General features: G+C 30.4%; 1 protein-coding gene across 28 annotated transcripts in view; it reads left to right on the top strand.

Moving 5' to 3' along the window:
- The first annotated feature begins 414 nt into the window (after positions 1 to 414).
- The window catches only part of LOC139516872 (spectrin beta chain-like), a 49,586-nt gene continuing 35,719 nt past the window's right edge, over positions 415 to 14,281 (top strand). For 14 of the 28 annotated variants that reach the window (XM_071307291.1, XM_071307286.1, XM_071307287.1 and 11 more), the window contains exons 1-5: positions 428 to 754; positions 5,220 to 5,373; positions 7,475 to 7,626; positions 7,971 to 8,144; positions 8,677 to 8,852. In XM_071307291.1, coding sequence (XP_071163392.1) covers positions 5,244 to 5,373; positions 7,475 to 7,626; positions 7,971 to 8,144; positions 8,677 to 8,852 — 632 coding nt within the window. In that variant the 5' untranslated portion in view covers positions 428 to 754; positions 5,220 to 5,243. Of the gene's footprint in view, positions 1,319 to 5,219; positions 5,374 to 7,474; positions 7,627 to 7,970; positions 8,145 to 8,676; positions 8,853 to 14,281 lie in introns of all 28 variants that reach the window. The other 14 variants (XM_071307292.1, XM_071307288.1, XM_071307279.1 and 11 more) reach the window with 4 other exon arrangements.

The raw sequence follows: 14,281 nt of genomic DNA, 5'->3' as shown, positions 1-14,281 counted from the left end.
TTTAAATTGACTGTCCCTCTGGTATATTTCGTCCCTCTTTTAAAGATACCATACAAATTCTTGACAACTAATGCCCCCTTTTTTTTTTACTAAAACCGCGCCGTATAATTATACTGTATCTCTGTTTGAATCGAGAATTTTAATAGTAAAATTTCTTGTCACGTATTCAGTATGAAAATGTAAAAATTTTTGCGCAGACATGTGAAATCTCACTCATTTGTGGATCTTTGTGAAGGGAAATGAAGTAACGGTCGTTACGAAAATAAGTATTTTAAAAGTTTATAAAATTAATAATATAAGATAAGAAAAGATCAGAAACAACCGTTATAGAACAGAGTTAAATTCGCGTCATTCATATAATGTTCACTTTTTACTACAAATACGGTAACAACCCATAATGTTATGAGATCATCCAGACGAACTATTTGTTATATTAATGCGCGCATAAACAAACTTACCTGTAAAGTGCATAAAATATTTCGACACAAAATATCTATCTTAAAAAAAGTTTAAATATGCATATCTACACAGATTATAATGAAACTAGAGATCTGTACTAGTAGATTAAAAAAATGTAGTGAAATATCAAATTACAACTAACGCCGATCACGCACTATATTTCATTCAATCGGAAATTACAGAGTCGGTTCCCGCAAATCTTCAGCAGCCAAAAGCCGGTTGTGTTTACCTTGCTCTTGCGTATATTGAAAGGGATTTAAATTTTGCTAGAAGGGGACTTAGACAGATTATTCAGGTAATGTATAATGTCTTCTGTCAATTGAATTTTGCATCATGGCTTGAATATGAAACCTGCAACAGTGGGAAAACCGGTGCCAATATTTTCAACATGGCGGTGATGTATCGATGAAAAATGATAAACATGTTGACCCGAATAGTAGATCTTTGATCAGTTTTTCAGGACGCAGGTAAAATTCACCCATATTTAATAGCTATACTGGATAGTAATTAAACGTGCATATTGCGTTTAATTAACGTAATCAACAAGTTGCATTCCGATACTTCCATCACATCACAGTATGCAAGATGTTGAATCAGCTTCACAATCAATGATTTAGTGGATGTAAGCTTCTGAATAGATAAAGTGTTAATCATAATTGAAACAGTCATTGTTACTAGTAATGTTGAGTGATCATATGCAAAAGGACTAACAATATTTTCGTGTTGTAATGGGTTTCTTTATTTCAATATCTGCATCTGTGTTTTGATAGCTGGAAGAACTTCAGGATACCAGCGATTTATCTTTTGGATTGCATTAACTCTGGATATATTTTATCTTCTACATATAATCACCAAACGTGTGAGTGAAACTACACTTTTACATTTGCATATCTTGTATGCATCTTGACCAAATCAGTTCAGTTTAGATCTCAATTAATTTATTGTAATCGTAACATAAGATTAACAGTAGTCTCGGTCTTTGCCATATATTATAGTAATATGCATAATATATAGAGTAATGTGAAATACCATTTTAATTATTGTAAGTTTGTGGGTTGAACTAAGCATTTTGTTTACCTATATAAATGTTTAAGAAGGGCAGCAAAAATTGAAAATAAGAAACCTTGTACAATGTAATTTATCTATTAAAGCAAAATAATCTGAATCCAAAGAAGATACTAATCAGTTAAAGAAGATTGTAATCTTTAATAAAATAGTTAAATTGTAATTATTTTAAGCTGTCAGAACAGAGCCTTCCATTGTAAGAGTAAAAAGAATTGTGTATTCAAGATGCAAGATCTGTATCGGTTTTGATTCCCAAACTTCCTGACAACACAAAGTAGCACAGAGTTTTGTCTTATTTTGTTTGTGAATTATGGACCCAGGATAAGTTTTTCAATGTGTTTGGACTATTGAGAACTTTGTTACAATAATGTACAAATGTATATTAAATAGTACATGTACATGGTACTTTACATTGCAATAATTACTGTAATCTATTAGTAAATCGTTGTTTGTTTTCTTCAGCTTCTGACAGTGAAGTACAGAGTTAATGAGTACTGACAGAACAATTATTACACCATGTACATGTACTTATTTAAAACCAAATCTACATCTACATACAAGCATTTATTATTATAAGTGACTTGTTTTCTGTTTAATTGTTATTTTTAAGTCAAATCAACTGATCCTCTCCCTAAAATAGTAGAAATTTTATAAACTTTTACAACCTTTTTATACTGTGATTTTAAAGATATCATCTGCTTAATTACTTGCCTATTTTTGAAAACCCTACAAGCTCTTAGACATGGTGTGTACATTTATCTCTCATGTTGTTGGGTTGCTACATGTATCTTTAGATTTAATAATTGTATAATGTTGCCTTTATCAACATTTATACTTTGTAAGCATGAATAACAATACCTACATTTGAAGTTGGTGTAAATTTTGTCACTTCATTTGTAAGAAATATTTTTAACATATTTGGGGTCACCTTGACCTACCTTTAACTCCAGAACTTCTTTCTTTGCATTCGTGTTTAAATTAAAAGCAGACACCCTTAGAAGTAAAAATAGTGCAATAATTGATGTGTGTCTATATATATAGCTACAAGTACATTATCTTGCCTGAAATTTCATCTGAAACCTGAGCTGATGAAGTATTTTTGGTTTCCTTAAATTTATGATACTTATATGATAAACTAATCCGGGCTGCACTGAAAGCTTTTTTTAGTTACTGGTCCAATAAAAATTGGTTCAATTTTTTTTTATGTATATGCACAATGTATATTTATGTATTAAGGCTTGTTATAATTACTTGTCTTTACAAAAAACTTGTTACTGGCTACAATAAGTTCACTGTCATGCATTAACAAGTCAGCTCTTGTGTTTGGCTATTCAAGGAAGGATGCTAACTATTCATAATACTGCTACTATTGTTGTCATACTCAATTGTATATACAAAACGTACATGTATATGAAATACAATGGAGGTTCTTAATGGTGATGTCAGATGTATCTAAAAATAATTCCTTTTAGAATCAAGTGCTTTACTATCTTTTTTGTACTTGCATGTAGCTATACTGCTACAGCTAATAAGATTTAGATAACAATCCAATATTCCATTTTTCAATGATCATATAATTTTTTTGAGCTGCCTGTTCTGTTAGTATGAGTTAAGTGAAGAATATTTATGCAAGTTCTATCAAAAAGTCGGTTTTGAATTTCATATTAATATTTTATATTAACCCTTTCGCCGATGAGTCCCGGTTTACCGGGATTCACGCTTCAGACAGCTGACGATGAGTCCCGTTTTACCGGGATCAGAATACATCTTTTATATTTCCCGCTCAAAACAGTGCAAACATGAGTTATCTTTCTTTGATGAATACCCGGATGAAAGTGTAAACATGTCGCTTCCGTTTGTTGAAAACCTTGTCAAAATCGAAGGAAATTTACGGAATTTACGAGAATTTGAAATGAGGGAACATTTTTTTTGAAAGAATATGGAAGAATTGAAGCCAAACTAGTATACTTTTTTGACATAAAATGTCGTTTTATGTACAAAACACTTGGAATGGACATCGTTCAGTGTGAGGAATTTGTACAGCCTCATAATTTTTTTCAAAATTTTGCCGTTTTGGGTTAAAAAATTACGATTTGGGGTCTAAAAGCAGAATTTTGAGAATTTCACATAAATAATGCCGAAAATTTGAAAATTTGAATATTTTATGAAGAAAAAATTATCAAAACATAAACAAAACTGTGAACATTGTGTTAGTGAATGAAATAAATACACAAATAACTACAAACAAGTTTTTATTGACATTTATTATGAAGATCTCCCACTTGAGTAAAAGTAGCCAGGGAAGCTATCGTCTCAGAGTAGCTTCTGTCTGGGCAGCAATCGGTGAAAGGGTTAAGGACATTTCTTTGAGAGGAAATTGAATTACAATCAAACATGTAATAGGTTACTAAATGTACTTTATCAGTAGATTTCCTGAAGTACTAGACATTTCCTGTGATGTAGTGTTCATAATAATTAGCTCCCTATAACTTTGATCTGAAGATTAAAGGCCAAACCATTTCTTAATGAATTAATGTCATTGTGTCACTACAAAGTATAAAGATCAAGTTTTGTTAAAAAAGAAAAATGCTGTTTTTCTTTAAAGACAGAAAAAAAAGGGTATGCATGTAAACTATACATATATTTCTGCCATTTTCCATCCTGTATATATCATCATATCCTAGATAATTTTACATTTTGTTCAAGATGGGATGGTTATAACGGTTATAACCAGGTAATTTTACCTGCCTGGAATTAATGTTACATGAACATAAAGATGATATTACGGTCCTAAAGTCATTCAGTTGCATATTACTGAAATTATCTCCTGAACAAATGTATTTTGAAACATATTCACATGCATATAGATACATTGTATAAGAAAATGTGGTTTGAGTGCCAATGGGACAACTCTCCATCCAAGTAAGTTTTTGAATTAATTGTATAGATGTGTATGTTGTTGAACTTGATTGGGACATCATCACATGTACAATAAGTTGAGTCCATAAAATTTGACTCCTTTCACACTGTGTTTAATTCTTGCCACAATAGAACACATCTAAAATAGTCAGCTACATGTACTCTGGTGAAAAATTTTGTCATTCAAATAAATACAGGTACTTTTACACTGAACAAGCAGACTACTGTTTGGGTATATCAATATTACAGCTGAGTATATTTGATACATGTATATGTACAGTACTTAAGGATAAATGTTAATGAGTTTCAATAATACTTGGGGACAAATGATCATGAGTTTCAATAATAAGTTGTACTACACAAAAACAAAATGCATGTTCAAATGTATGTGTAAATGGTTGTGTACACATGTACAATGTACATGTATGTTTCAATTTCAATTTTGTGATTTTATCAACAAAGTTTTATTTTGAAATTTAACGGTTCATTTAACAACAAAGTCTCAGTTACATTTTGTACATACTAATTTTAACTGGGAATAAAAGGTTCTGATTATGATCTAGATATACTGATCATTCAATATTTTGGCATATTTGACATTTTAAATTGTTTAAAAATTGATGTGTTTAGGACACATAAAGTGATATTTTAAATTTCATTCAATTGTTAACAAATTGTAAAGGATTTGAGTGAAGCAGATCTATGGGACACCTCAATTTATTTAGATACACTTAATTATATTTGATTTTGTCTAGATCATATGATTTTATTTTCAGGGAGTTGTGGCACCTTAAGCCACCATGACTGAAATAGAGTCCTACCAGAATAACACTGGTGTACGGTGGGACCCAGGCCAGATAGAAGATGACTTTGATGCTGCAAGTAATTCAGCAAAGTTGTTTGAGAGGTCCAGAATTAAAGCTCTAGCAGGTAACCTATTATTTATGATAAACTGATAAATGTTAAAATTCAAGAGATTTGTAGCAATACATATTATGTATGAGTTGTGGTACTGTTTTAATCTTACATGTAAAGTGCAAGGAATTATTCTATTAAAAGTCATGTGACTAGTGTTGAATAAACTTTTGGAAAAAAATTATAGCTATATACATTCTGATTTGAATTTATAGGTGAACTTAAAACAATAAGTTGAATAACATTTGTATTTATGAATATTGTGTACACTTCATTGACTGTTATTATGGTCTTCATAAAAAATCTCATTCATAAATTTAAAAGACCATTTACGATAACATTTACAAACAGGTAGTACTGATTACACTGTTGTATTTATAGTTATCGACAAAGGTGACTTTTCAGGTGTTCCTCCATGCAGAAAGGCTTGTGTTGTCAACTTACAAAATGTATTTTCAACAAGTCAAATGTCATTGTGTCTGTAAAAGGAAAATTTGACCTTCAAAAATAAGTGTTTTTTTAAATGATATTTTACTGTAATTCTACAATTTTAAAGTAGTTTAAATGTATGTAAAGCTTTCCCTTGAACAAATTGTCTCAAGAAAGGAACAAAACATACTTTTATTTTGTTTTGATTTTTTATGGATCATTTAAAAAACATTTAAAATTTGATACTGAAGGATTTCGTTTTAACTTCGTCATTTAACTGATGTTATAATTGAAGTAGTTTATGGGCCATTGCCTCTTTTTTAAGGTGCATATTTCTCACTAACTTCAATAATCATTTACATATTATAATAAACAAAAAAGCTCTCAAAATGTTCATTTGACATCTTAGTTAAATTTTTAATTTGTAGCAAAAACTTGCTTCTTGAAATATTTTAAGGTTAAATTTATGAAAAATATATAGCAAATCTGTAAAAAAAAAAAATGATTTAGTTTTTTCCCCTTATGGATAAATCCATTTTGCTTTCATTTTTGTTGAAAGGTCCATGTGCACTGAATAAAATTATCATAATATAGCTTCATTATCAGGCCTTTCATTTAAAGGTGCTACCCATAACTTTACCAGTACCCCTTTCTAAACTTAAAAGTTACATTGTAAACCAAAATCAAAGAATTATTTTAAAACAAAAAGTACCATCTACAGATATTAGAATATCTATAACCAGTCAACATTGAAGACATATAAGATGACGAAACCCTTTGTACACACAGACTAAAAATCCTAAATGTCACAGGATGTACTGTATTGTAGACCTGACTGCTTCTTCAAATGACAAAACCATTATAAACAGATCAGTTACATTTGGTCTTTATTCACATGCTTATCCAAAACTCTAATAAGGGACATATTGACGTGCATACATGTACATCCAAAATTGTGTACAATGTATTAGTATAAATTTATTTTGTGTATCTACAGTAATAGGAAATGACTTGAGGAAAGTACTTGTATTATAATTTCCTTTTCCCACTGTCTAGGAGTTGTCCCTAATTTATATTAAGTAACTAAATTTGTAAATAGTACACTGATAATAGAAGATTGTATTGAGAAATACAAATGTCAGGTCAAATTATATCTGGGTTCCAGGAAAAGGAATATATCAGCAAGATCCGTCAATTATCAGGTAAATGTACATGTATACTTGTGTTCACAGATTTTCCAAGTCTTTTTGAGTTTGATATATTCAGTTATTCACCAACTCTATAGTTGATCATGGGTTATAAACTTTTTTCTTTTCCTGACGCCTAAGGTCTAGGTCGTTGAAGAAGGTTTGAGTAGTATGTGTTAGATTATGTCTCATCAAGGTTTACTCTACTCATGTAAATTCTATCTGAATTACTTTTTAAACATGATTGGTCAATGATGTGCCAGAATTGCTATGATTTTTCTGCAGTCCTGCAAGAAATATGTTTAGTGGTTGACATATTTTGACAGCTCTGTCATTTATGCTGAATACCAAATAATTAGACAGTCAATGACACTTCTTACTGTGAGATTTTGTGTCCACTCCATTATACCCACCTCCAATAAATTGTAACCTAACTGAAAAATGCTTTCACATTTTTCATTTGAATTTGAAATTAAAAAAAAAAACCAATTTGTATTTAGATGAGAGAGAATCTGTACAGAAGAAAACTTTCACAAAATGGGTAAATTCCCACCTGATCAGGACAGGCTGCAGGATAGCAGATCTGTATATAGACTTGAGAGATGGAAAGATGCTGATGAAATTGCTGGAAGTGCTTTCTGGAGAAAGACTGGTAAGTTTGTAGTCTACTGATATTATGTGCAAGTGAGAAGGTTTAAGAAAATGTGATACTTCTTAGTATCTTACCGTAAAACCTTTTCCTTTCTGAAATGTCTATACAACAGAAAAAAATGTTTTGTTTTAAAGAAGAACAGAACTTTTGTTGAACTATTTATTATCTTTTAATCATTATGAGCCTTTCCTTGTTAAAATGTCCATAATACAGTAAAAAAAAGAAGATAACTATTGTTTGTTTTTGACTTTTAACTTTCATTTAATTATTCACATTTTTTTTATAAAATTTGTATTGAATTGAATCTCTTTTGCTATTGCTTTTAATTATAACCTTTTTTGTAGCCAAAACAAACCAAGGGAAAGATGAGAATTCATTGTTTAGAAAATGTTGACAAAGCCCTACAGTTTCTGTATGAACAGAAAGTTCACTTGGAAAATTTAGGTGCTCATGACATCGTAGATGGAAGTTCTAGATTAACTCTAGGTTTAATATGGACCATAATTCTTAGATTCCAGGTATGTGCTATATAGACAATACTTAAAATGATGATATGAACTCCAGTTTAATCTGTGGAGGCAGATATGTGATAACTAACTAGTGGAACATTGCATGTTATTTCTTGATGAATTAACATTTTACCGGTAAAATATTTTCAAGTCATTATTCAAATTCAAACTTTTCATTTCTCGTTTAAAATTTTATACAATAAAGTTTAAAACTAAAGCATAATTTAGTTTATTTGCATCTTACAGAGAACATAACATTTTCAGTCACAGAGCCTTTTCAGACTATAGTTGGTCAAATTACTTAAATGATATTTAGACCAAGTCATTATTCAAATTCAAACTTTTCATTTCTCGTTTAAAATTTTATACAATAAAGTTTAAAACTAAAGCATAATTTAGTTTATTTGCATCTTACAGAGAACATAACATTTTCAGTCACAGAGCCTTTTCAGACTATAATTGGTCAAATTACTTAAACGATATTTAGTCATTAATAAACTTTATTAGTGTTCAATGCTTACAATTGCATATTGTGTTTTAGATCCAAGACATCACAGTAGAAGATGCTGGAGATACGAGTGAGACAAGGTCAGCTAAAGATGCCTTATTATTGTGGTGTCAAATGAAAACTGCAGGATATCCCAATGTTAATGTCAGAAACTTCACAACAAGCTGGAGGGATGGTTTGGCATTTAATGCTATCATCCACAAACACAGGTAAATATGATTTCTATATTATTTCAGAAATATTTTCTTGAATTTCATATGATAAGGACAAAGTTAATGACAGTTCCCCATTTGCAGTCCATATGGGAACAGATAAACAGATCTAGTTCAATAGATGCCCTTTATTTTAATTGGCAATCAAATGAACATGTCTGCCGATTTTGCAGAAGATTATTGTCATTAGTATGAGATTTCTTCAAAACATTGTAGTAAATTACTCAGTGCTACTTGTATATCATTTTAAATATTTTGATTATAAACCATTGATCATTTGGTCCAGATGTAACACAATGTCTGCATTTTTAATAAGTTTCCACTCACAATGATTTTGGAATGGGGGTTTACTTAACTAACCAATACTGTTTCTCATCATCAATTAAGTACCTTCATTCTTTATCATATCTTCAAATGAATATGGAGGTGTTCATTCATCAAAACTTAGGAAAAGTCCAAGATTAAATAAGATAAATCGGAAATGGGAAGTATTCTTTTAGGTTGGGAGCATAGATGTAATACCCATAGATAAAGCTCGCCAAAAGTTCCCCATTACAATGCACATAGAACCTTTGAAGTCAGGGTTGAGCTTCATCTATGGGTATTACATCTATGGTTGGTATAATCCATTAAAAAAAGACTTAATTTGGAGTAGCAGATAAAGGATAAAAACCCTTTTTGAAGTAATGGCTTATTCCATGCTACATATACAATAATTATAGTAATCTCCCCTTAGGGCTGTTAAGTAGCATGTAAATGTGATGCAATCGATAATGAATATTGAAAAGATTGTACATCAAGATGTTAAAGCGTATTTTTCTGTTTACTAGGATGCTATTTGAAATGTGTTGGAAGAACACTTCTATACACAAACCCAACACAATATTTTATATTGGTATTGATGTGCAAAATGTCATTAGGTTCTTAAAATTCTAAGAAAATTTTAGATATTTTAACCAATTTATGGTTCAAGGATTAGTGTTATTCTTTTCAAATCAGATTAAGTTTTACATGTAGTTCATTAAAATGTTCATGTGTAGTTGATTGAAAAAATAGCATGGAAAAACTTAGTTCTTCAGTTCAGCTGAAAGTAAAACATTTGGTCTGAACTTGTCAGTAAATGAGGTATGTCGGGTTCCAGTTATGTAAAAAACATTCTATTACTGTATTTCCCTAGACTATTGTAACATAGATCAATATGTTTTCCATGTATTGGATTTTTCTCCTTACTGTTAGTACAGTTGATGGGTTTTGTGATACATTTGATAGATGATAGGCTTGATCAGTGGGTTTATTACACATAAAGGAAATATCAACATAGAAGTTGTTGTTGAAGAGGGAAATCTTTGTTTTATCATCATTGTACTGACTCTTATAACTGTGATCTAATTCTGACATGGGTAATTAGTGATCTTTGTAAACATGGACAGGAGCCATTAATTGAAATAGAAATAGCAAAATACTAATTTTATGACTTATAGTTTCATTTGCCTTTTCTCTGACATTTGTGTATTTTTAAATGCATTTCTGAACATGTTTTAACCCCTTGAGCCTTTTCTACAAAAATTTGTTAAAAAATATTTTATCCAGCAACTCTGATGAGCTAGGTTAAGGGGTACCTGTGTTATGTTATCTTTTCTAACATTTTTTCTAACTCTTTCACACTTCTAAGAATGTTGGGGATGTGCCAACATTTTTGTGTACACATTTAAAGAAAATCTTTAGACTATCCAGATGGCGAAGAACAATGTAAATAAATTAAATGAATAGATTTCAGCAACCCTTTGAACTGAGGGTACCCTTTTTATCCTACAATTTTCAACCCAGAATTTTGATAATATTCTTAAGGAAGGATATTTACTAGAATTTAAAGAGAATACTTTTGAACGCAAAGCAAATGCCTTTTTCGCGACCTTCTGGTCTAGTAGTATTGCCTTGTAGAATACAAAACATAAATATTGCAATTCGTCCATTTTGGTCTATGATCACTTATTCGATGTTACTCTGGTATATGAACATGGGAGAAAAAATGTATGTGGGTGTTTTGAGTAGCAGTTAGCTTTATATTGATTTGAGTTTTGTTGAAACGAAACTAATTATCATGATCCTGTAAATGCATGTAGAATGACTAAAAAAAATCTTGCATTTTTCTATATCTGTATTGCAAGGTAGACTCTTTTATTATACATGTTAGACTAAAAAATTAGTTTTATTACTGTATGAAATTTAGAGCACCAGGATTAATTGTAAGCTCTCACATTCCTTTCGATTTCTAGCAGACAGTCGGTAAACATGTTCAATATTTATAGATGTTTATAAACAAGAGGAGTTGGCTACAAATTTAAGAGGTGAATTACAGAATGCCAAAAAGATGCTTTTAAATTATAAGAGAAAAATCAATGTTCTCGTAGAACAACAGTCAGATAATAGACTAACATACAATATTGATCATCTGGGCACATTCCCCTCGCTATTTTAGTCAGAGAGAAAATTATTGCTGACTAACTAAATTACAAATGAAGTGGAGGTTGTTTACTGTATAATCCTGTATGACTAGGCACTAGACTGTACATAGGCGTGGCTTATTGAAGCATGGAATCGATGCAATATTGACCTTGAATAAAGTTTAGGAATATTATGAAATGATGATAGCTCAACGATTAGTTTAGCATTCATAAATAATTCTGTTCATGTAAAGGTGTGGTCTGTTGAAGCGTGAAAATTTCAATGGTTGTTAGTATGCAAGTTGTCGATCACTTCAATACATAGATATGTAAATTTGAATCTATTTCCTATACAGAATAAACTGTTCATTTATCACTTTGTATCTACAAAGATCACTGCATTTATATTTCTGACAAGTGTTTGTGTGTGTATTCGAGAGAGGTTGGGTTTTAAGATACTGTGAAACCATTTAGCTTTGTGGATAGTTGATTTCAAGGTTTTAATGTTTTGTACATACAAGAGTTCAAATTGTACTGTGTAAAACTTTGAAATTGGTTGTTCACCTGTGTGCATGAAATCCATGACTATTAGTATCCCATAAATAATGATGAATGCATAATAGTGAAAGGTCATTTCCTACTGGTATTCAAGTCAGTCACCTGATCAAAAACCACTAAATGTTGTTTTATAAAATGTGAATGGATGAATGGCCTGGGAGTATTTGAAGTGACAGGATAATTGTCAGCATAACATCTTAGACATTCATTTACCTTGTTCTATGACCTTATTTTACCTATAAACAAAATATGTAGGTGTTAACTTGTATTGATAGAAAGTTTTTTGTAAGAGTCCAAATAAAAAAATGGTTTTTATACTTTGATTCAAATGTTTCAGGCATTTGGAATGCGAGATAAAAATATAGCTAATGGGTTCATTTATTGAATTTTCATCAAAACATTTCACATCATACATATGCCTTTAGTAATGGTTTGTAAAGGATAATCTTGCAGCTGAAATAGACATTGTCTATTCCCAAGTTACCATTCTTTTCCAGGATAAAAAAAGTATTAAGAGAAAAACATTAATAAAGATATCCATAGCCTAGATAACCTGTTACTGTAGAAGTAATTGTGAAGCATATGATACTCTTATTAAAGTATGTAACATAACTCCACCCTTAAAACTTGTTCATAAGTCATTATATACCATACTGTTATAGTTAAGATATGAAATATAGTTACTCCTAATATTTTGTTACAGAATGAATTATGATAGAAAGGTTCAACTTTTAAAATGTGCAAAACTTTTTTTCATCTGATCCATTTCCCTAAAATAGTGTTCACTTGAACATCTTATTGTTGTGTTAGAAATCAGTTTAAATGAATTTTTATCTTCATTTCTCGAAGTCCACTTGTGATCCCATTCTCCTCTGATAAAGGGGTAAATCTGGAATCTATAAAGTAAACATATGCAAATCTAGCTAATAAAACAGTGATTTCCTAAGAGATTTAACCAAAGGTCAGCTTAAGTCTTGATCTTTATCTTGATGATTGACTAAAAGAATGATTCATTATTCAGTATTGATAGCTAGAACATTACATTCTATAACTATCGATGATCCCATGTGACCTGCTGAGCTCATAGTTGGAGTTTGACAACTTATGCCATGCCCCTTTAATTAACCTTGGCATGTAGCCCATATTTTGTCAAACTGAAGCCACCTGGTGGGGGATGCTACTGATAGATATCTGTGGAATGCTTCTTACTGTTTTGTAATTTAGTTTCCATGGTAACTGAATCATCCAGAGGGATGTGTCAATTACCAGAAATAGATGATTGTATCTTGTCTTGATACATGCCATCAGATTGTGTGCCAGATGTGGAGCTTTTATTTGATCTAATTATTTATCTTCCACATAACACCCAATAATAACACATAACTTTACTGATCATATATAATACCATAGTTGTGGTAATAAACTTATTAAAGGATTAGACATCATTTATTCAAGGAGTATTAATGAATAATGATATTAGAAATAAACCCTTGAAAGTTTCAATCTCTAAACCAAACATATTACATGTATCTAGTGGGTGGATAATTCACACTGTATAAATACACTGAATTTAGTAGTGTTTAATGGACTGAGACTACCCACTGGTGCAGAAATTTGACAAGTTGACGTGAAATATCTGATTTGTTATTTTGTAAATTTAAGAATGACATGTCAGGAGGGATGTATTTCTTAGATGGAAGATTAAAATTAGAATTGTATAATTGAAATGAACATAAAAATGACAATGCTTTAGTTGCCAATTTAAGTTATTTTTTCATAACTTCACAATGCTTGAAAAACTGTGGAGGGATACCCATATGAAAAAGTTTATTTCATATATCTTGGTCTAATATCAGTGCTAAAAACATTTTGTTAAAGTTAAAAATACACCCACTTTTGTTAAGATCTAAAAATTACACTTACAAAAAAGATTGCTTTCTGACATATTTTTGATTTACCGATTACTAATAAATGCTGTGTACTGATTTACCACTTGTATGATTTCACATATTGGCAGCAGAACCTGTTACTGACTTAGAGGAGAAATATTGATAAATAACAGTTGTGATTCACTACTAGGTTAATACAGAAATCATGTTGCCCCATTAACTTAATTTTAGAGAACTGAAGAAGGGTTTACAAGCAAGCCATTGATGATTTCCTTTGAAATAGATAAAAAATATTGCCTTTACACACTGTTTCTATGATAATTTATTTTGGATTGTAGATAAAATTGTATTGATAATGAGAATTAACTCTATGATATTTATGGAATGCTTACAATTAAATGTAAAAAAAAATCTGTTTCATGAGTTAGTTACACTATTTGATTTATTACAATATGTTATTTAGATTTAAGAATATAAAAACCAGTGTGTGATGCTTCAAAGAAGAAAAATTAGGTTTCTCTCTTTATGAGGTTGT

Source organism: Mytilus edulis, chromosome 3 (genome assembly GCF_963676685.1).
Source record: "Mytilus edulis chromosome 3, xbMytEdul2.2, whole genome shotgun sequence".
Classification (NCBI taxonomy): Eukaryota; Metazoa; Mollusca; class Bivalvia; order Mytilida; family Mytilidae; genus Mytilus; species Mytilus edulis.
This window is presented reverse-complemented; position numbering and strand designations above follow the sequence as displayed.